Source organism: Echeneis naucrates, chromosome 10 (genome assembly GCF_900963305.1).
Source record: "Echeneis naucrates chromosome 10, fEcheNa1.1, whole genome shotgun sequence".
NCBI lineage: Eukaryota > Metazoa > Chordata > Actinopteri > Carangiformes > Echeneidae > Echeneis > Echeneis naucrates.
Genome location: NC_042520.1, coordinates 23,221,606 through 23,242,926, shown reverse-complemented (window position 1 = coordinate 23,242,926; position 21,321 = coordinate 23,221,606). Strand labels below are relative to the sequence as shown.

General features: G+C 39.7%; 1 protein-coding gene across 1 annotated transcript; it reads left to right on the top strand.

Moving 5' to 3' along the window:
• Positions 1–10,946: 10,946 nt before the first annotated feature.
• hspa9 (heat shock protein 9) lies at positions 10,947–21,014 on the top strand. Its single transcript, XM_029512220.1, has 16 exons — positions 10,947–11,224; positions 12,085–12,143; positions 12,400–12,487; positions 12,888–13,069; positions 13,172–13,296; positions 13,389–13,462; positions 15,185–15,291; positions 15,371–15,533; positions 15,616–15,708; positions 17,190–17,399; positions 17,516–17,743; positions 17,828–18,050; positions 18,216–18,310; positions 18,446–18,538; positions 18,765–18,905; positions 19,710–21,014. The coding sequence occupies exons 1-16, from the start codon at positions 11,144–11,146 to the stop codon at positions 19,779–19,781; spliced, it is 2,034 nt and encodes a 677-aa protein (XP_029368080.1). The 5' UTR covers positions 10,947–11,143; the 3' UTR covers positions 19,782–21,014.
• Positions 21,015–21,321: the final 307 nt, after the last annotated feature.

The following is a 21,321-nucleotide window of genomic DNA, read 5'->3' as shown; positions in this document are numbered from 1 at the left end:
CTCTTCCAGTTCATGCGTTATCTTTGTGAAAGAGAAGAACAGCAGAGCCTCAGACATTCAAACATGAGCTATTTTGCATCCCATTAGACCCATAGAGGAGTTTTTACAGTGCCACAAAGCTACCAGGAGGCCCTGGCTGCAATGAAAAATCTAAAATGTCAGCCACCAAATCACAGTGCCTTTTAGGGCTTCAGTTATTTTCAATCGTGATTATTTTGCTAAATTTACTGCTTATTTATATGTGATGTCTTCAGATGAGCAGTTCAAACAGTAATAAAATTAAACAAGGTGAAAATCCTCATATGTGCACTGGAATCCTGAGACAGAGAAAGAACTTTTTTGGGATAAATGTCTTCACATAGAGGCAGAACAGCAGCATAGTGGTTACCGCTGCTGCCTCACAGCAAGAAAGTCGTATGTTTGGTTCCCGGGCCTGGGACCTTTCTGTGCGGAGTTTTTATGTTCTCCAAGTGCCTGCATGGGTTTCCTCTGGATGTTCCACTTTCCTCCCACCATGCAAAGATTTCATGTTTGGGTTAATTGGCGATGTCTGAATGTGAATGTGAGTGTGAATGGTTGTTGGTCCATGTGTGCTGGCCCTGTGATGGACTGGCAACCTGTTCAGGGTGTACCCCACCCTCACCCAATGTGAGCTAGGACCGGCTCCAGCCACCCAGCGATTCGGAGATGGATAATCAGTCGAAGATGAATGAATGATAGTCATCACATATTCACTGATCTTCTCCTGACACCAATATTATTTCATATATTAGAACAATAAGCTGTAGTATTGTCTATTTCGCCCTTTTGCCACCAAAACAACTACAGCCATCTCAATAGTTTGGTCCCTCTCCCTCGAATCCTCAAACTTGACCATTTTTTCTGCTTCATCATATCAACTTCAGCACTAAATGTTCACCTACTGCCTAACATTTCCCACCAACTGACAGCTGACAACAACAGAATTTCAAATTAAACCACAATAATCATTAAATATGCCCAAATAAAAATAAATATGTAATAATATAAATAATGTTTTAGCCACATTTTATGTTATAAATAATTAAATATTAATGGTTTTGTTGAATATTGAGCCTTTTACCACAGAGGAAATGACAAATCCAACTGACAAATGCAATTTTTTTTTAATTAATACATTTAAACAAATTTCATTGATAAACTTCTCATCCAGTCCATTTCTCCCGTCTGGGGCTGTGAAGTAGCCGTTCCTGAGAAATGGCGAATTCATTTGCAGTTCCCCCATTTGTCATGTCAAGGCATCTTATATGGAAAGCACAAGCAAAACACACTTTCAGCTAAAGAGTAATTATACAAATACACGCAAGAGTAAATATATTTGTTCATCAGCCCCTCTCTCTGGTGAGAGCTTGATTGTCGCTATGCAAATATTTGTGCTGATTGGTAAACTTTTGTTACCTCCGGTTTGACGTTTTGGGTCAATTAGCCTTTGGGGTGAAGATTCAAGCAAAGACTTGAACGTGATGAGAAGAAGTGACACCTACGGATCCCATCAATTAATTCCCGTTGAATCAACAGTTTACTGTTCCAAATTAATGCGCTGCAACTGCTATTTACAATCAGTAACCTCAGCGATGAGATGCTGCCGACTGTAGCCGAGCACAGCGCATGTTGTTGAATAGAGAATAGAGAAGAAGAAGAGAAGGTAACATGGCTATTCCGATGGCTGTGTACTTAAAATGTCTGTAAGCGGATCCCAATGCTTTAAATTGGCCGATTATATGGACTTTATGCATTCTAACTAACACTGTCCCATTATCTTATTTTAGGTTAACAACATAGCCTAGCTTAAAGCGACTTTACGTTAGCTTAATGCTAACACTAAGTTTATGCATGTGGTAGCGTCAATATTATGAGTGAGCATCCTGTTTATTTATAGCTAACCACGAAATGAACTGATACACAAAGGGTTTCTAAACAACCCCCGTGTGTTGAAGCACTTAAATTAACTTCCTGTAGTGCTAAAAACAATTTAACTGATAGTTGACTCAAGAGAATCATAATACATCACTGTATTGGCTTAGAAATCAATGATTGAAAGGAGGGTGAAAGCATGCGGTGACTCGAGTTGCATGTTGTAAATAAACTAACTTTACACGTTAACGAACATCAATTGGGTAAAATCGAGCATTCATAGGTCAGATAAAAGGATGCTTATAGCTGCCATGGCTCTTGAAATGAAACGTGCAGAGTGCAGTGGTGGTTTCCCAGTCAACTAGAACTCCGTGACTTTTCAATCATCGTCCCAGGTCTATTATTTTGCATGTTATTTTCCGTTTAATTCCAGAACGATTACTTTTTAACATCATTATGATTTCCCTCAGTCAACCGGGAATCAGTCATCATGCACCATCAATTATAATCATCAGTGCTGTTTCAATGTCAATGTTATCCACTCGATCATCAGGTTTCATCGTTTTGCAATGGTGATACAACAATTATTTTGAATCTAGATATCAATTTCAACCATATTGATGATGCATACGGAAAATCAACATCTTTACAGTCTTGCTATCTGGGACTATATATGTGTATTTTATGTTCTGTTACCAATTAATGCATTATTCCTTTTTCTGTTCATTTATAATTAGGTGTGAAGTTTAGCAAATGTTCAGTCACGAAGACTATCCCCATGCATACACTTTTTAAGTCACAAGGACACGTTTTTACTGTCCTTGGCTCCACCCACTTTCATCAGATCACAAGATGACACTGCAGCCCGCAGCCAATCAGTGAGCTGCCAAACATCTGTCTGCCAAACTGAGTACCTGGGAGAAGGGATGTGACAAAAACCCAAAGGTCACTCTTACAGAGCCACATGTGTCATTTGCAGGGATGGAGAAAGTAGAGTAGCTTCACAGAAGTTACTTTATATAAAAGATATGCGACAACCCATGTTGGGCTTGTAAAACAAAATGTAATTATTTAAAGACTCCCCTAACCCAAAAAATTTAAATGTATAAAAATGCTCTGCTATGACTATTTTTTGATTGAAATTACTTTCCCACAAAAATTTTTTTTTAAAAGCTCTCAAAGAAACTAAAAACACGTCCACTATTTCTCCCTCATTGAAAAACTCAGGTTTTATGAATATTCATGAGTATGCAAATGTGTCAGACTTGCGCCCGCCCACCGCTGATCTGGGTTGCTCGGTAACAGAGGTGCGCTGTCCAACCCCAGGAAAAATGCTTGGAAAAGCATCATGCTTCAAGATGAGCTTCGTGGCGAACCCCATCCGTTTTTGCGCCAGGTTCAAGAAGCAGCTGTCCTCAAAATGCTTGCTGCAGACCCGTGTTTTAGCTGGAATATTATCATTCCAAATAAATTGCAACCATTTCTCCCGGGTGGTATGATCCTTTGGTAAAAGATAAAGGCTGGTATCACGATTAGCCTCTCCACACCCAAACACAGAGCAAGCGTTCGCCATCGCTGTCTGTTTTACGTTGCTACCGCATTCCAGTCTTTGTATATATTATGTAAATAAACTTGGAAAGAAAATCCACGGGATAGGTTGCTAGGATTTGTGCCGTATGAAATCCAATTGAGGAGCTGAAAAACTGAATCCAAATTATTCAGATCTGGTTTTGAAACTGTATTTTCAAATCTAAAATGCTCAGTTATAGTGCGCACTACAGACTTTGCAGCTGAAATGTCTTGTAGCAGAACCCAAACACTACATAGACATGTTAATAATTTGAAAAACTCAATTTTTGGGTTAGGGATCTCTAATCCGACAAGATTAAAATTTCAGCCTTTCTGGGTAGAAATCCAACAAATTTTCAACATTTTACTGCACTCACCTGTCTGATCCCAGCTCTATATGGGAGGATTCTGAGCAGCAGGATGAGGGGAAACTAGTAAGCAATGAGGGAAGTTTGAATGCAGCAAGGTAGAGAGATTATTGAAGAAAAACGCACTGGTGAGATCGCACAATCTGAGACTGAGTTGATTCACCTTTCAGGATGTCGAATGCCTGCAGCACAGAGGGAGAAAGAAAAATATGGAGTGGCATAAGGACAAGTTTGTGACCATCCTTGAATGATCCAGCCTCTCTGTTCTCTGTTTTACAAGACAGGAGGATATGATGTGACTAGGCCGACTACAGTAGACAGTGTTCAGAGCACTGCTGAGTCTCTATATCTGTAGCTAGTCTATACATATACTGTATGTCTAGTGAATATGTAATATAATTTTGTATTGAATTGCTGGAATTGCTATGCAAAAATAGGGAAACATTTTGTGCCTCTGACATTTGCTGTCAGGTAGTCTGAGATTGACTCAGAAATTTACACTCACCTTGCGAATCTGAGATCTGGTTGATAAAGTCCAAGAGTAAGAGGGGCTGAGGAATGAACTAACGGTCAGACAATCTCCTGTAAGTAATTAGCACATCGAACCTGCTGTTTCAGCACATCAGGATCCAGTGGATCTGTCACAGGGGTTGTAACAAGTTCTGTTATTATCATATTTATTCATTCACTGTGCTTTCTAAAAGCAGTAGGCGTGTTTTGTATTCGTGCCACCTTTTAGTTTAATTATGGTGTGCTCTCGCTTGTCAAACATAGTAAAATTATATAAATTATGTAGTAAAACAAGCACCCACAATCTTGTCTTTCTATATTGATGGGAAATTAAATCCAAAAATACACATAAAACTCCAACACAATGTATGATACCAGTGAAATCACCCTATATTCTTGATAAGACAAGTGTGTATGTGTGTGTGTGTGTGTGCGTACGTGTGTCTGTGTGTGTGTGTACATATCTCTGTCTGGCTTGGGTATTACTTATGTTGTGAGGACCTAAATCTGTTTACCATCACTTTGGGCACAGAAAGCAAATCCCTTTAATGTAAGCTGGTGAGTTTCGGGGTTTGGACCACACACTGTATGTACAAGTGGACATAGAAGCCAATGATAAAGACCCTTAAATTGAGATTTTATCTAATGGCCATCAGAAGGCAATTCCATTGGAGAACAAAAAATTATGTTTTGAAGTCTGAGGGTAAATGGCACTACTTCTCAGTTGATTTATTTGCTCAGTAAATGTTTTCCTGATGGTTTTACAATCTCAGTCTCTAGTTTCAAGTCTTTTTCAATTTATTTATAAAATGATGATGGCAATTTTTTGTACGAAGGTCCCATTTAGAGGCAAATAGACCATTAAGCAGGTTATGCATGAGGGCATGGCTGCCCCTATGATTGACTGTACAAGAAACAGCAACCTACTGGAGAAAGCATAGAGCAGGTCAGATTCAACATGGTTTCTTTTTTGCTGCTTAGAAAAAAAAAACAATGTCCAAATTACAAATTGGAGTCTGCCTTAGGGTATTGTCAAGTACAAGTTAAAATTAAAGTAAAGGTTAGACTAGGTAGTTGTTAGGCCCATAGTACACACACTTTAATTAAACATTTGATTTAAACTGAGGTCCTTCCATGAAGACAACTTAACGTGAACATGATCAGGCCCATTAAACATGGCTACAGCAGTGGAGAGGATCCTGATGTCGTTTTGCTCTCCAGCAGACTCAGAATATTGGCATTCCTGCAGTGTTATCTCCCCAGCTCTGTTAGCTTGCCTTTTATTTGTGGAGCCCTTCACATCTATCTATTCTCTGTCTCTGTCTCAATGCTAACAACTGTGTCCTATCCTGGATTTTGGATTTGCTTTCTTTATCCACTTGGTTACTGGTCCAACTCTAAGGAAAGAGCAGACCCCCCCACCCTTTAAATATATTTTTTTTCTTTGAGTTTGAGCAGTAGAATCTGTTTCAGTCACCAAAGCTTGAGAGGGAAACTGCAGTGAGTCTGTTTTTTTCAAAAGTGGTTTTGATACATTTCATCACTTGATGGGCTATTTGATAAAGATAATGTTTGAGAAAAGTAAAGGTGCATGTCCATGAACCTGTCTGAAAACAAATGATGACCATATCGAATGCATTCAAATAATAAAATAAACACAATAAACTGACCCAAAGGATCTGTTGATCAAATCTGACGGAATGTCAAACGCCCAGGGATTGAACAACGTAATAGTGTTTTTGCCATTATTTCTGCCATTTCATGTGTTCCAACACTTGTTCTTTCATGTATAGGAAGAACAGCCTTACACCCACACTGTCCCCTGTAATACCTCTAATCACTCTAACTTCACTTATGTTTTTCTGTTGTTAATGGTAGCTTCTTTTCTCTCGCTGAGGCCATTACCGATTTTATCTTAGCATTCCCCCCCGGAAATATCACCTTTTTCTGCAGCGCTCTACTGCCCCCTGCAGATGAAACCTCAGACTGCACTCCACTCTGCCGTAATGTGTGTGAACTGATCGTGATATGAGGGTTTTGTTCCCCATATTGAGCTCTCTGCCTCAGTATGGCAGGTGAGGTGGTGAGGTGGTTATTCTGCCATCATCTTCCTGTTTCAACTTCTACACCTCCAACAGATATCACTTTAAATGTTTATTTTTGACATCATTTTTAATTAAAGGGCCATATATTACTATTCTCTAGTATTTAATGGAAGTGCATGTTTTACATTAGCTCTGTTAATTCTATCTCTGGAGCTCAAGCAACAACAGCTTGTGAGTCTCTCCTCTGATTGGCTGACTGTTTTCTGGTGTTGCAACAAATGTAGAGTAGATCACAGGATTGGTAGAAACCAAATCCTGCAAGGCTGGCTGGTGTGTTCAGGTGAGCTGAGGGGCTGAGGGCGGTGACTGATTTATCATGACAGCAGTTCCAAAAGTCCTGTCGACTGGTCTAAAGGCTCAGTTTCTGAACACAGGCTGTGAATATTTCTCTTTGAACTGAGACTTCTCATACATTAAAAGTATTAATATAGCATATAGATCGGATTTATTGTCAGAGACCAGGTGGAAACCTGTCCTTAGAGAGACTTAAATAAATGTTGCGGTCCTGTTCATGTAGCCTGTATGTATGCATGTGTGGCCCATTGTGCTAGTCCCACCCACAGGCACACTTTGACAGTTGGTCCCTCCCACTTTTCTGTTTAATGGTTATACCTGCAATTTGATGCAACGAATCCAGGGGTAGCAGTTGATGGAGGCGGGCAAGATAAAAAGCCCTCAGTCTGTGTGACTGATCTAAATGATCTGTTCATCTCGCTTGCTCTGTGTTTAGAAAGCCTGTGGTTGTGTGTGTGTGTGTGCTAGATCATCTGTTTGTAACTGCATTGTATTGTGAGGCCAGCATTAGTCTTTTGTGTTTACAGATTTTTCCACTCACAGTTAGTGACAATTTATGTTAAAACATTAGTGCTGCTCCTCCTCTGCATTTTTTCCACTCGACTCAGTCTATTTGTCTGAGTTTGAGTTAAATTATTGTTGTAGCTATGCTTTTAGCTCCAGTTTGTAGTCTTGTTTTGTTTAGCTCAGTTTGTTATTTTGAGCATCATCCCCCAGCTCTTTTTGGTTATTTCCTTTTCCTTCCAGATATATCTGGTTTATCCTCTCCACACAACCTGGGTCCTAACAATAAAAAACAATAACAAACCAGAACAAACTTAAAACAATGCCTAATATTGTAATTATATTCATTAATTCATCTTCAACCGCTAATCCATTTCCATCTTGCGGGGGGTACTGGAGCCAATCCCCGCAAGGGTGGAGTACAGTCCAGGGAAGGCCTCAACAACTCCACAAAGAAAAGGCCAACCAGCCTGGGAACCGAACCCGCAACCTTCTTGTTATGAGGGAACAGCACTAACCACCAACCCTGATGAGGACATGATGTTGATGTTAGTGCTATCAGTTTTTGAGTGCTGAGGTGGTTTCTATTTATATTCCCTGCATGAAAACTGAAAGCAGTGTCAACTAAATAGTTTTATTAATTAGATGTAAATTATTGCTCTGTTGAACCCCGCCAGGCTACCTCTTACTATAGAATACCTGCCAGTTACCCATTACTTTCCTTATTATTGACAAGATGATAACAATAAGGTGAAGATTTCTATTTCTGTGACACCATAAATGTAATAATACAAGTACTGTATTATTCTATATCATTAATCTGCATTTATGCTATACTCAACTCTACTCTACTATACTATATGCAGACAAGAACATAAAGTGAAATTAAAAAAAAAAAAAAACTTAAAAAAAAATTGCTGATGTGAATAAAAACTTTGTCATTTAAAAGTCCCTTAATACCTCAGGCCTACTGTCTCTCTCTTATTAGACATAACAAACAAAAGCTGCCCTTCCATGCTGTTTGACTACAGGCGGAATCAATAGTCTCAAGCTCAAGGATCTTAGAGAGCTAACAGGCTCTTAACCATATCAGACAGATACGACGGGACAGAGCCATTCATTTCATTAAACAAACAATGTCATTAATTCTGTGACAGGTAATTAAGCAGTGGTTTTCAGACTAGAGTGACATGCGCTCACCGTCTGGTTGCTCAGTCTGACCAATAGCTCCCTAAAATCCAATTCGGATGGGATTAATAGTCAACAGAACGGAAACACCAAATGATATCATTCTGTGTGACTTCTCTTATTATCTCTGATGTCCTTCACAAATAAACTAACACAAATTTATTTGCAGATGATAATAATATAATAACTACATGGTTCAGAACCTTGATTGAGAATCATCACAGTTTAAAGTTATAATTATGGAAGAAATCCAGTGATTGCTCTGTCTTCATCCATGGATTCACACTAATGCTAATAGCTGATTGAACAGAATGTCTAGTGTTGCTAAATGTGTTCACAGTTTAGAGGCAAATAAGATCATATTTCATGAGCTTGTTTGCTTGTCATGGGTTTCATTTTCACTTCTTCTCAAACAGGCATTATTAATGTGTCGCCATCTATCAGATTCACATTAATTCACTATATATACATGTACATGTATATATATATATATGTTGTATTGAAAAAGAGTGGTTAAAGACTAAAGACACACTAGACAGAAGAGTCTTAGTCAGTCTTTTTGACAGAGACAAAAGCATGTATTACCTTTTTCTTTTTTGTCATTAGCCAGGCAGATAAAGGATCTGAATCAAATGATAAAAGGCTGAAACGTTCCTTCAGGATCAATAGCATCAAGGTTTTTGACCTGTCCTTTCGTGTTTAGCTGAAATAACTTGAAGAGATCAGTTTTTTTTTTTCGTTTAATTTGTCACTTTTGTTGAAACAGCTACAGAACAGATTTTAACCAAATATAATACTCTTTAGCATTTACCAAGTCTACATTTATCACAACAAGAGGCATCAACAAAGGATGTCATACACGGCATGGTTCAGATTGAAATAGAAGAACGACTAGTTCTAAAAGAAAACTGATGCTATGGGCTAAATTTAGAAAATGGCATATAAAACTAGAAAAAACAGTAGAAGAAAGGGAACCTCTGCTGTATCCCATTGCTAAAGGGGTAGCATTATTTATTTGCTATAGCAAACTTTTCCTTGCCCATACTGATATAAAATATATTCCATCCTAATTTAAAATGTGATTGTTGGCAGTGCATTTAGTGACTAAATGAGAAACAGAAACACAGTCAGAAATCATTGCTTAAAGTTGAGAAAATATAAGAATCCATTGAATTTTATACAATGGATAAACAAGAATTTGATAGTATATATCAATGGTCGAAACACAAAACCTCGTATCTGCAAAATTTTCTGATTGGTGGATTTCACTATGGATGATGAGAATAAGGGAGGCTGCTCATCTTCCATCAGTCTGCCTTTAAAAAGTTCATTTTGGGGGGTTTTGCCCTTCAGCCACCCATATGAAGAATAAAAAATGTGATTTTCTTGTCATACAAAATTTTAAAACAAGCAGGTAAGCAGGGGAATTGGTCATGGTCTCGTCATAGATGATGTAACTGCTGTTACATACTGGCTTCTATAATTACTAATTACTGCCCCCCAGTGGACAATGTGAAACTCACACCCCATGGGTTTCTTGACGTCTTCTAAAACAAGATCCTCAGTGAAATGTATTGCGACAGATATCCTAGCCTTTGGTCCGATTAAAAAAAAAACATTATTAATCAGAAAGACAAATTGCTAGCAACATTTTGTGTGGCAGTCCTTGTTGAGGCCACCTAGTCAGAATTTTAAGGTTGGCATGGACACACTTATGGATGGATGGATGGATGGGTGGATAGACAGATAGATAGATAGATAGATAGATAAATAGATAGATAGATAGATAAGATAGATAGATAGATATCTGCCTTGCAGTGCACATTAGAATTAAATTAGTTTCAGTAGCTCTCAGGAATATGGTGAATGATGAATGTTGAAGACCCCTGAGAACAATGTAGATTATCACTGTGAGGGGCTGATGGCACCTGATTTATAGGTATCTATTTCCCAGGTAAGTAAGGGTATGAATGTAAATTATAATACATTTTACGTAATTTTTACGTTGTTATTATTATTAGGTGAATAGATGAGAGTTAGTTATAAATACCTGCATTGATCAGCTACACACACTGTACGTATTGTTATTACCATCCCAGCTTGTAAATACAATTGTCTCTACATAATAGTTTAAATTAAGTATCGTATTTCATGGTACAACAGGTCTGCATGTTTCGCATCCCTGATAAAAACCATAAGATGTAACACACGTGAAACCCCTGCGTAGTGCGTACCTCTAGTTACATCATGACCTTCACATGCCTACCGTTAATGGCTGTCCTGTTTATGCCTAGTCACAAGGTTGGAAAACAGTTACATATACAATAGGAAAAATTGGGGATATTGTTTCATTAATTATTATATTTACATAAAATTCTGTAAAAAAAATATACATTCTTGATTTATCAATGGAACCATATATTTTTTTAATCTTTAACATTCAGGCAGTTAACAGACAGTCCGATTTGGGGTCCTTTAGCGTTGCATGGTGCAACATGTGTTGGATAATTCCAGAAGAAGCTTCGCAGTCCTTTTGCCGTCTAGGTGCACAGACAAGTGGTAAATCTGGACCTGAGCTCTTTCGCTGTCCCCAGGACATCTGAAGACACCCAGAAATTGGATATTTTTCACTTGGCAGACTTCCCGTTTGACTCTAAACGCCGCCTTCGTTTTTTTAATTGAATTAAGTCTCGCTTAGCCAGATTGGCAAAAATGTTGAGTGTTGCTAGAAGCGTTTCAAGGACTCTACCGACAAGGAGCTGCACAAGAGATGTGTCTTCTTTGGTCAAGAAGGTGAGCTCAAATTAACCAGTACTAACAATGAAATACGTATTTCATGTCCAGGAATACTGATATTTTGTCCCCGGTTTTGTGTCGAAGTTTGGCTAGCCTAGTACGCTAACAAAGTTAGCATTTAGTTTATCTTACGCAATCTTTGCCATTTAAGTAACATATCTACTACTCTAAACTAAACGTAATCGTAATCTAGGTAATGTTCCAAAAAATAATGCCACTCTTGAACACCACTTCGTTTTGTTAAGGGGGTATCTTGAGGTGTTAGCAGCTAAGCTAATGTATGTAATTTTGCGTTTAAAGTAAAATTTTTCACCCATCAGTGAATTACACATTACACTTAATGTCAGTGTAAAATATTTTAATGTCCCATTTTGTTATATATGAAAGGCGACGTGTTTAATGTGAAATGGGGGTCGGATCTGTGGTAGCATGAGTGAATCGGTGACCTTCAGTCACGTCTCCCCACCCCCCTGCATGCTGCAATATTTCTCTCATGATCCGAAATGCATCGTGTCCCTCATAACCTACTGACTGGCATAGTTATTCTTATTAAAAATTCAATTCATGCTCTTAATTTATATATAATTTGAATTATTTCTGTCAGTTTGTCTGCTACCTTTCATCATTTCATCTCACAAAAATCTATTTTAATGGCTTTCATTGTGCTCTTTCTCTCATTTCTATACAAATCATAGTACCTGTTCATCTTGATAGACATTACGTTATCTTTGTATAATTATACATTCTATGAAAGTTAGATTTATTCTTATTTAGATTTTTTTTGGGAGATTGCTCCCAGTTTACAACTTTTGTAACTAAGTTATAACTTGTATAACTTTTTTATGATGCATTTGTAGGCATGCTGGAGCGGTTTCCAACCAGAAGCCCTCAGAGCCCTGTCCAGGAGAGACTACGCGTAAGTCTTGCCACAAAAATTTTTCAAATGAGAAATTGGTTCAGAGTCAAAAGGAGTACATTTCTCGTAGAATTAAGATTGCATATGATGATATACGTTTCTCTCAGAAATGAACCTAAAGCATTGTGCGTCATCAATTGTAGCTGTAAAGCATAATATCCTCTGAAGATGAAATAAAGAGTCTTTGATTGTTAGAACCAACTTATAAAGCCTAAATGATATATTTAGTTATCTGTGTACATGTTGTGCCTTGCAGTTCAGAGGCTATCAAGGGTGCAGTCATTGGCATTGACCTGGGAACCACCAACTCATGTGTTGCTGTCATGGAGGGAAAGCAGGCCAAGGTGAGGATTAGTGCACATATTCCATGTCTGTTTTTCACAATAAACGCTGTGATACACTTTTATTTTATGTCTGTCTTAGAGTTGAGTTGGTGATCAGATCATGAGCAATGAGTCCTTAACAGATGGTTACTTGTATTATTTGTTAGTCTTACTGATTTCTTTAGTCGAGGACATATTGATGTCTATAATCCAATCCGATTTGCTCAGCAATGCCTTCAGAGGGTTTTGCCTCCTAATAAATATACTCAGTTTATTAGTGACACCTGAGAAATTTAAAGCAGCCCAGCAGAACAAAGGTAGTAAATGCAGAATTTCCCACCAAAATGAATGAAGTATTTCTGATTCTGAATGACGATGCTATCAGTCTTAAGCAAATAAAATGTTTCTCTTTACCTCTCAGGTGCTGGAGAATGCAGAGGGAGCCAGGACCACTCCCTCAGTTGTTGCCTTTACAGCAGATGGTGAGCGTTTGGTGGGCATGCCTGCCAAACGCCAGTCTGTCACCAACCCTCAGAACACCTTGTATGCCACCAAGAGACTGATTGGACGACGCTTTGATGACCCAGAGGTCCAGAAAGACCAGTGAGTTCATCTGTGGCTTTGCCATTTAAAATATTCTGCAGCATGGAACACTGATCACTTAGCTGACACTTTGTGAAATCTTTGCCCTCTTGTTGGTAACAGGAAGAATGTGCCCTACAAGATTGTTCGTGCATCTAATGGTGATGCATGGGTAGAGGCTCATGGGAAAATGTATTCACCCAGCCAGGCTGGAGCTTTCGTCCTTATGAAGATGAAGGAGACTGCAGGTATGAGCCTGCAGATATGTCTTCTGTGTTTCTTTACCATTAGCGTTCTCCAGCAGAGCATTGGTTCTAATAATTTTGTGTTTGTGCTCCAGAAAACTTCCTGGGAACAAAAGTGAAGAATGCTGTAATCACTGTACCAGCCTACTTCAATGATTCTCAGAGACAGGTACACACAGAACCTCGTGATCTTGTTTCTCACCTTTTGGAAGGAGTTAGGGAACCTGGAGGAAACCTATGCAGGAGACACCCCAGGCCTGGTGTTCAAACTCAGATCGTTCTTGCTGTGAGTGGACAGTGATAACCACTGTACCACCTAGCCGGCTGTCTAGTGTCCGAGCACATGAAAATAATTAGATTTTAGTAACTTTAAGCAGTATGCAGTATCCCAAGTCATATCCCTGGGCTCCAGTAAGAAAGGACGAAACCTGGGCTGCTTGGTGATGTGAGAGCCTGGATCCAGTCACAGGCAATTTGTGAGAAACGGGCAACAACTAGGACATGTCTTAAAAGTTCTGGAAAAGTCTAAATTGAACCCTGCAGCACCCTTTTTACAGTTACCCATCAATGAAATTAGATTAGTTGAGTCTTGCCTTTCTAACTGAGAATTGTTACTTTTCTTCTGTTCTTTTATCAATTCTCATCCATAATCTTTGCAAGTGAATGTACATTGGGCACTTTTATTTGCTCTAGTAGGTGATGTCACAGGCATTTGTGTGTCATTCAGAGCCTTTGCTGTCAGCTGCTCCTGTAGCCAAAGTGAAAAGGATAATTCCTGCATTTTCTGATCTCAGGGGGAGGAGACATTGAGTTTATTTTCCTGACACAGACAGTAAACAGAGATTCATGGACAATAAAAAGATATTTAGAGCATTTAGGCTTTGGAGCAAATTTTTCTTTCGTTTTTTATTTTTATTTTTTTAAATCATAAGAGCCCATAAGAAAAGATCACCTCTAGTCAAGGCAGATTTATTTATATCACACATTTCATAGAAAAAGGTAATTCAATTTACTTAAAATCTTTACAAAAGAGAGGGAATATACAGAGAAAAATAAGGACTGTGTTAAAACAATAAAAGATCATATTTAAGCATAATTAAAAGGACATGCATAAAATCATTATACAGTATAAAAATAACTGGACTTTTTCCACAAAAACACAAGAAAACACAGTGCAGGTTTCAACATGAGTGCAAGAGAAAAATGTTTTTAAACTGGATTTAAACGTGTCTACAGCAAACATGCTGTAATCTTTACTTTATTATTTGTTTTTATTTTCCATTATTCCATTATTTCAAACCATCACTTCAAAACTCAGGTACATACTAAACTGTGACTTGAGTGTATTGTTACACCCCTAATGGCAATGTTTTTTTTGTTTTTTGTCTGCTATAAGGTGATAGTGGTCCAGCAGCTGGAACTATCACCTCACAGCAACAGTGTTCTGTGTTCAATCCCCACAACCCAGAGACATGCAGTTCAGTTTCATGAGTGACTCTAAATTTCCTAAATGGTTCTTTTTCTCCACTTGTTACCCTGTCATAGACTGGCAGTTTGTCCAGTGCTACTACCTGTCCTTTTCCCAGACCTTGCACAGTGTCAGTGGGAATTGGCTCCAGCCCCCTATGACCCTGCACATATTAGTATTATCCCCTGTTACAGTGAATTTTTTTTTTTTTTTTTGGTTTGTTTGTTTTTTAACTGACATGTATAATTAATTGTGGTTTTGCTCATTCTATAGAATGTAGAATCTACAATTGCGAAAATAGATAAATTATTTTTAAAGGAAATGTACAATGGCATGAAAAAAACTGAAAAGCCTCATGTGAGTCTGAAGACTTGAGTAGATGGTAGCGCTTTTCATTTAATTTGTCTTTCTTTCTCTGCTTAGGCTACTAAAGATGCTGGTCAAATCGCTGGTCTGAATGTCCTACGTGTGATCAATGAGCCAACAGCTGCTGCTTTGGCCTATGGCCTGGACAAGACCCAGGACAAGATGTGAGTGGAGGTCACTGGTGTTTGGTACAAAAGTCAACAAATGTTTTTGCTTACTTCAAAGACTCATTTCTGTTTTTAGTATTGCTGTGTATGATCTCGGTGGAGGCACTTTTGATATCTCAGTCCTGGAGATCCAAAAAGGAGTTTTTGAAGTGAAGTCTACCAATGGAGACACCTTTCTGGGAGGAGAGGACTTTGACCAGCATCTCCTCAAACACATTGTCAAGGAGTTTAAGAGAGAGGTGCTCACTTTAAGTCTTTGCCTGAACAACATTCGTCATCTGTTCATTTTCTCACCTGCTTTGTTTTGTCTTGTTGTTCCAGACTGGTGTGGATCTGATGAAGGATAACATGGCTCTTCAGAGAGTTCGAGAGGCTGCTGAGAAGGCCAAGTGTGAGCTGTCCTCCTCGCTGCAGGTACAGTCACAATACAGATAAGGTTTACACACATGCATGACCAATGAAGAAATTAGATTAAGGACTTGCACGACAGCCTTAGACTGTAAAGAATAATTTATTCAGCTCGTCAGCTGGACAGCAGTGTCTGTGGTGGTATGTTTAATCCAATCTGTTTTTAAAAGTTTATTTTTATTGTACCTTTTTGTTGGGATTACAGAACATAATGTCAGCAGACACTAAAACAAGCACAGCAATTTGAATCGAATGCACAAGGAAAGGAAAAGCCCTCAGATCTGAGGGCAGCCACTCCAGTCTGGCACTCATCGTACCTGTTTATGATGAGGAAGCCAGTGTCTGACCGACATGCATGTTTTGTACGGGTTAGGGTTAAGTCTGTGATAGAGGAGGGAGCTGAACCATTGCAGGCTTTAAAAACAAGCAATAGAACCTTGAAACCTAGTCTGTCTGTCTGTCTGTCTATATCTATTGATCTATCTATCTATCGATCTATCGATCGATAAGCATCCACAGCGCAAAGTGTCAAGTGCTTAAAATTTAGAACAGGGATCAAGTGCCATCAGAGACTTTTGACTCTAGTCAGTTTTCTTTCATTGGAGCATCAAAAAGAGCATCCAAAGTATCAACTTTTTTCGCCGGCTATGTTATATTTCCCCAGCTCCATAATTATTTCGACTTTTTTCCCCACTTACAAGAAGATGTAGTTGTTTGTTGTTAAATACAGTTTAGTCCACAAATGAAAGCAGATTGAGTCCTTTGCCACTTTGTCTATTTAGGGTGAGGATGCAAAACTGTGATGAGCATTGTCATTACAGTTATAGACACAGCAGAGGGAGTGTGAGCTGTTAGCTGGAGATGATAAATAGCTGTAACTACTGCAGTCAATTGACTTGGGGCTGAATGCAGATTGCTGCTAAAAGCTAGACATTAGTGGTTATCTGTTGTTTGACCAGTGTAAAAGGGGGTTTTCCCTCTACAGTGGCACAAGCATATCTTGAGCACACAAGACTTGCTGAAGGTTTGTTGAACATGGTTATGGTTATTTTTTTTTTTACTCACTTGTTTTGCATTCAGGCTCAGACCGACAGTCCAGCTTTCAGTCAGCTGTCCAGATATCTGTGTCTGGCTCAGTGTTACGGAGCTGGTAGAGGAAGCTTCTGTTGTTTCACTGCTGCACATTCTGTTTTAGAGTGTGCTATTGCTGAACTGCTGCAGAGCTTGGCCCACAGTGGCCTGTCCTGGTTATGACAGCAGGGCAGGCCCACGACGCGGTCACACAAACCACCAGGTTTTATCACCAGTTTTGCATTTAATGGCTTAAACCTTATGTAGTTTTATGTCACTGGTAGTTTTAAGTCTCAAGAGGATAGACACCCAGTGCTGTTTCTTTACCCTCATCTGTGTCGCTGGCACACATTTTTTCCCATGTGAACTGAAGGAGTGAAATTGAATGTGATCACACTGCCTGCTCTATGCCCCAGACTGACATCAACCTACCTTACCTGACCATGGATGCCTCAGGTCCCAAACATCTCAACATGAAGTTGACCCGCTCACAGTTCGAGGGTATCGTGGCTGACCTGATCCGCCGTACGGTGGCTCCCTGTCAGAAGGCCATGCAAGATGCAGAGGTCTCCAAGGGAGACATTGGAGAGGTGCTTCTGGTTGGAGGCATGTCCCGCATGCCAAAGGTACACAACAAACACATGATACATTCAGTAAGGTTGTGGCAGAATTGTGGCTTGGTTACTTTGGTGACCTCATTTGTGTAATATGAAACCCAAACCACTTTAATGTCTTTGTGCAGGTTCAACAGACGGTTCAGGACCTCTTCGGCCGTGCTCCCAGCAAGTCTGTTAACCCTGATGAAGCGGTTGCCATAGGAGCGGCTATCCAGGGAGGCGTCCTAGCTGGAGATGTTACTGACGTGCTGCTGTTGGACGTTACACCATTGTCACTGGGTATTGAGACTCTTGGTGGTGTCTTCACTAAACTCATCAATAGGAACACCACAATCCCCACCAAGAAGAGCCAGGTATATAACACACCAACACCACGATTGTGTAAATATGTGAACGCCACTTGAGTCAAAGTGCACAATGCCTCTGTTCCCATCCAGGTGTTCTCCACAGCTGCCGATGGACAGACTCAGGTGGAGATCAAAGTATGTCAGGGTGAAAGAGAGATGGCAGCAGACAACAAGGTGCTGGGGCAGTTCACACTGGTGGGGATCCCCCCAGCCCCACGAGGTGTGCCACAGATTGAGGTCACCTTTGACATTGATGCCAATGGTATCGTCCATGTCTCCGCGAAGGACAAGGGCACGGGCCGTGAACAGCAAAGTGAGTTTCTGAAATAAACTCACCTACAAAATCTTCCAAATGTTCAACTAAATTACCACTGAACATTTGGCCTTGAATTGAAGTACAGAGCTGAATTTGAAGGTTTAAAACCAGCTTGTCAGATTGTGGCTTGCCATTTGAGTTCTCACATCTCCTTTTCCTCAGTTGTGATCCAGTCATCAGGTGGCCTCAGCAAAGACGACATCGAGAATATGATCAAGAATGCGGAGAAGTACGCAGAGGAGGACATGAGGAGGAAGGTGAAGTGGATTCAAATGGAACTAATGAGTCTGATTCCTAATTTCATGATGAATCAGCAGCTTTACCTGTTCAACACTGTTATAGTATCTCTATCCTGTATTACCACCTGACCATTTCTTTGTTTCCTGCTTTAGGACCGAGTGGAGGCCGTCAACATGGCTGAGGGAATCGTTCACGACACAGAATCCAAGATGGAGGAGTTTAAAGACCAGCTTCCAGCTGATGAGGTATAACTTGGGGGGGGGGGGGGGTCCTATAGCTGGTACTTAAATATTTAGATCCAGGCGTGCATAGTGCTGCATATTTTTACTGCAGCTCATTTGTGTGTATCAGCTTGTAGCCTTTTGTTTTGTTTGTTTGGGTTTTTTTTTTTAAATGATCAACCGAAGCCTTCCACTGTTTCACATGACTCAGCATTTATTCATGACTCCTCTGTGATCCATCCACTCTTAGTGCACCAAGCTGAAGGAGGAGATCACAAAGGTCAGGGATCTTTTGAACAACAAAGACTCAGAAACAGGAGAGAACATCAAACAGGCAGCCACCAACCTGCAGCAGGCATCACTCAAACTCTTTGAAATGGCCTACAAAAAGGTAAGAGCAGCATTCACACTGTCACAATGTTAGGACAACTAATAAAAATGTTCAACATCCTGTCACATTCCAGCGTTTCCTACCAGCTCCCTGACCAAAGGCATTGCCTATTGTGCCGGGAGTAACTTCCAATATTCTGGTTGCAAAATTTATATTTTGTTGAAGCACCTTTTAATTTTATTAAAGGGCGATATCAGCATTACACATCTTTGTATTCTTTGTCCACCCTTTTTTTTGCAAAAGCACTTCAAATATGTCAGACTGTGATAGCATCTCTTTCTTGGTCACCACAGATTGTCAGTTGGATTCAGCTGGGTGTTCCAGCCGGGCCATTCTAAAACTTCCTCTAGAGAAGCCATTCCCTGGTAGATTTTGACCTTGCTTCAGGTCATGTTTTTGCTGAAAGATAAAATTCCACAGCCAATATAAGGCCATTAAAGTAATTTCACTTGCGCTTTGGCAGGAGTCTGCAGATCAGCTCCTTCATTGCTAACCATTAATACATTCTTTCGACATACTTTAAGTTGCCAGATGTCAAAGGTTCGAAGAGGGGAAAATGGACAATAGCACTTACTGACAGGACATTCTGGCCTTTTTTATAGTCAAAAGAAGCAAAATGTAAAGGTGGACAACTGGAATCTTCTGTGTTAAAGGGTTGAATATGTTCCATGCGGTCACATTACAGGTCAAAGGTTTTTATATACATATATTTACTTGACTTGAGCACTTAAGCCCTGGCTGAATTGCAGTCTTGTCATCTCAAGGTTTCCTTTGATGTGTGAACATTCCCCTTCTCTCCTGCAGATGGCAGCAGAGCGCGACACCACCAGCAGTTCCAGCTCATCGGAGGGAGAGAAGAAAGAAGGCCAGCAGTAAATCTTAGGATTTGGTTGTCTTGAGGTTTCTGTGACAACAGAGGACTCTTGGGCTCAGGGGTGGACCAGGCGGGGAGGGTGACTCAAATGACAAGTTGAATTTTAGCCATTCTCACCATATTATATTATTCTGCTGTGTTTTGGCAGTGAAGTAGTGAAAAGATAAAAGTCAGTGTAAACTCTTCCTATGATATCCTGTGTCTGTAATTTAACAGTTTATTTTATTTTTTTTTCTCCCCAAAACAGTTGATTGGCATTGAGTGTCTTTTTTTTTTTTTTGGGGGGGGGGGGGGTGTATGTGTGCGCGTGTGTTGTTGTTTTTAGACATGTAAGTTTACTTTTTTTGTTCATGTTGGTGGAGTTAAACTTGTTCCCGCTTTACCACATCTTCATGCTGCAATATTGTACAGTGCTTTACATCAGTTATAGCCATCTTGTTTTAATAGTGTGCTCAGCCACAGAGGTGGGAAGAGGACATTTGACTTCTATCGGAAACTTCTCCACAACCTGAGCCCTGGGTGCACTCTAAACCTATCAACTAACCCACAACTGGGGTTTTCAAGTCATCACTCTTATTCTTGAAATCTGTAAAAATGAATATGCGCCACTCAGATGTTCCCATTTGTTCCTTTTCCTCTGCCATTTCACACAGGCTTGTTCAGGCCACAGGATCTCAGTCTAGAGTAAAACTACACATTATATCCAGATCAAGCTTTTATCTCATTTGCTGGGGAAGAATGTTGGGCTCTCTGTACTTTGCCTCTTAAGCTCTGCTGAGTTTAAAATGTAGAGTTAAATGGTTCTGTGGAATCCAAATTTAAAGTTGCCCATTAAAGAATGAGGCCTTAGTTCGCATCCAAACTAAGAGAGTCGAGAAGAAGTAGTGAGAATCAAAGAAACCAGAAGAGGATTTGAGAACGAGCTTAGCTGAAGCTTAGCTGTCATTCCCCTTAAGAAGGAAGTTCTGTTGCTGCCATAAACTGTTCTATGTACTTTGATTGTTGCTGCAATACCTGTTGAATAGTGATCTAAGGACCTACACATACGGTGGGCGGAGGGGGAACCAAGATCTGTGGGGCCCCACTGTATGTGGTTGGTGATGGACAGGAAGCAGTGTGATGACTTAATGCAAGGGGGGATGTTATTTTTGAAATACTGTGATTATGTTATTGGAGAGAAATTAAGGAGTTTAGCAACTTGTTTTTTTTTCTTTCTAATAAAAGATCTGAAATGAGGTTTTGTGTGACGCACGTGCAGCTCATTAGACGGCAGTTCAATTTTCAACATAATTACAACGCAAAGCAAAGACGTAAACAGTGGAGTAAATAAAGTTTTGATTTAACATGATGTATTAGGGCTGCACTTTTGAGGGACCAACTTGATTATGTCGACGTAAAATTTGCCGTATAATAAAATCCCATTTGACAAAATCACATACCAGCTCATTTGTAACTTCAGTGCAGTACAGTCAGAGCCGGTGGCAGCATCAGTTCCACTGTCTGCATTCTGCACCACACCGTTGGAAGAGTGTAAGCGTCATG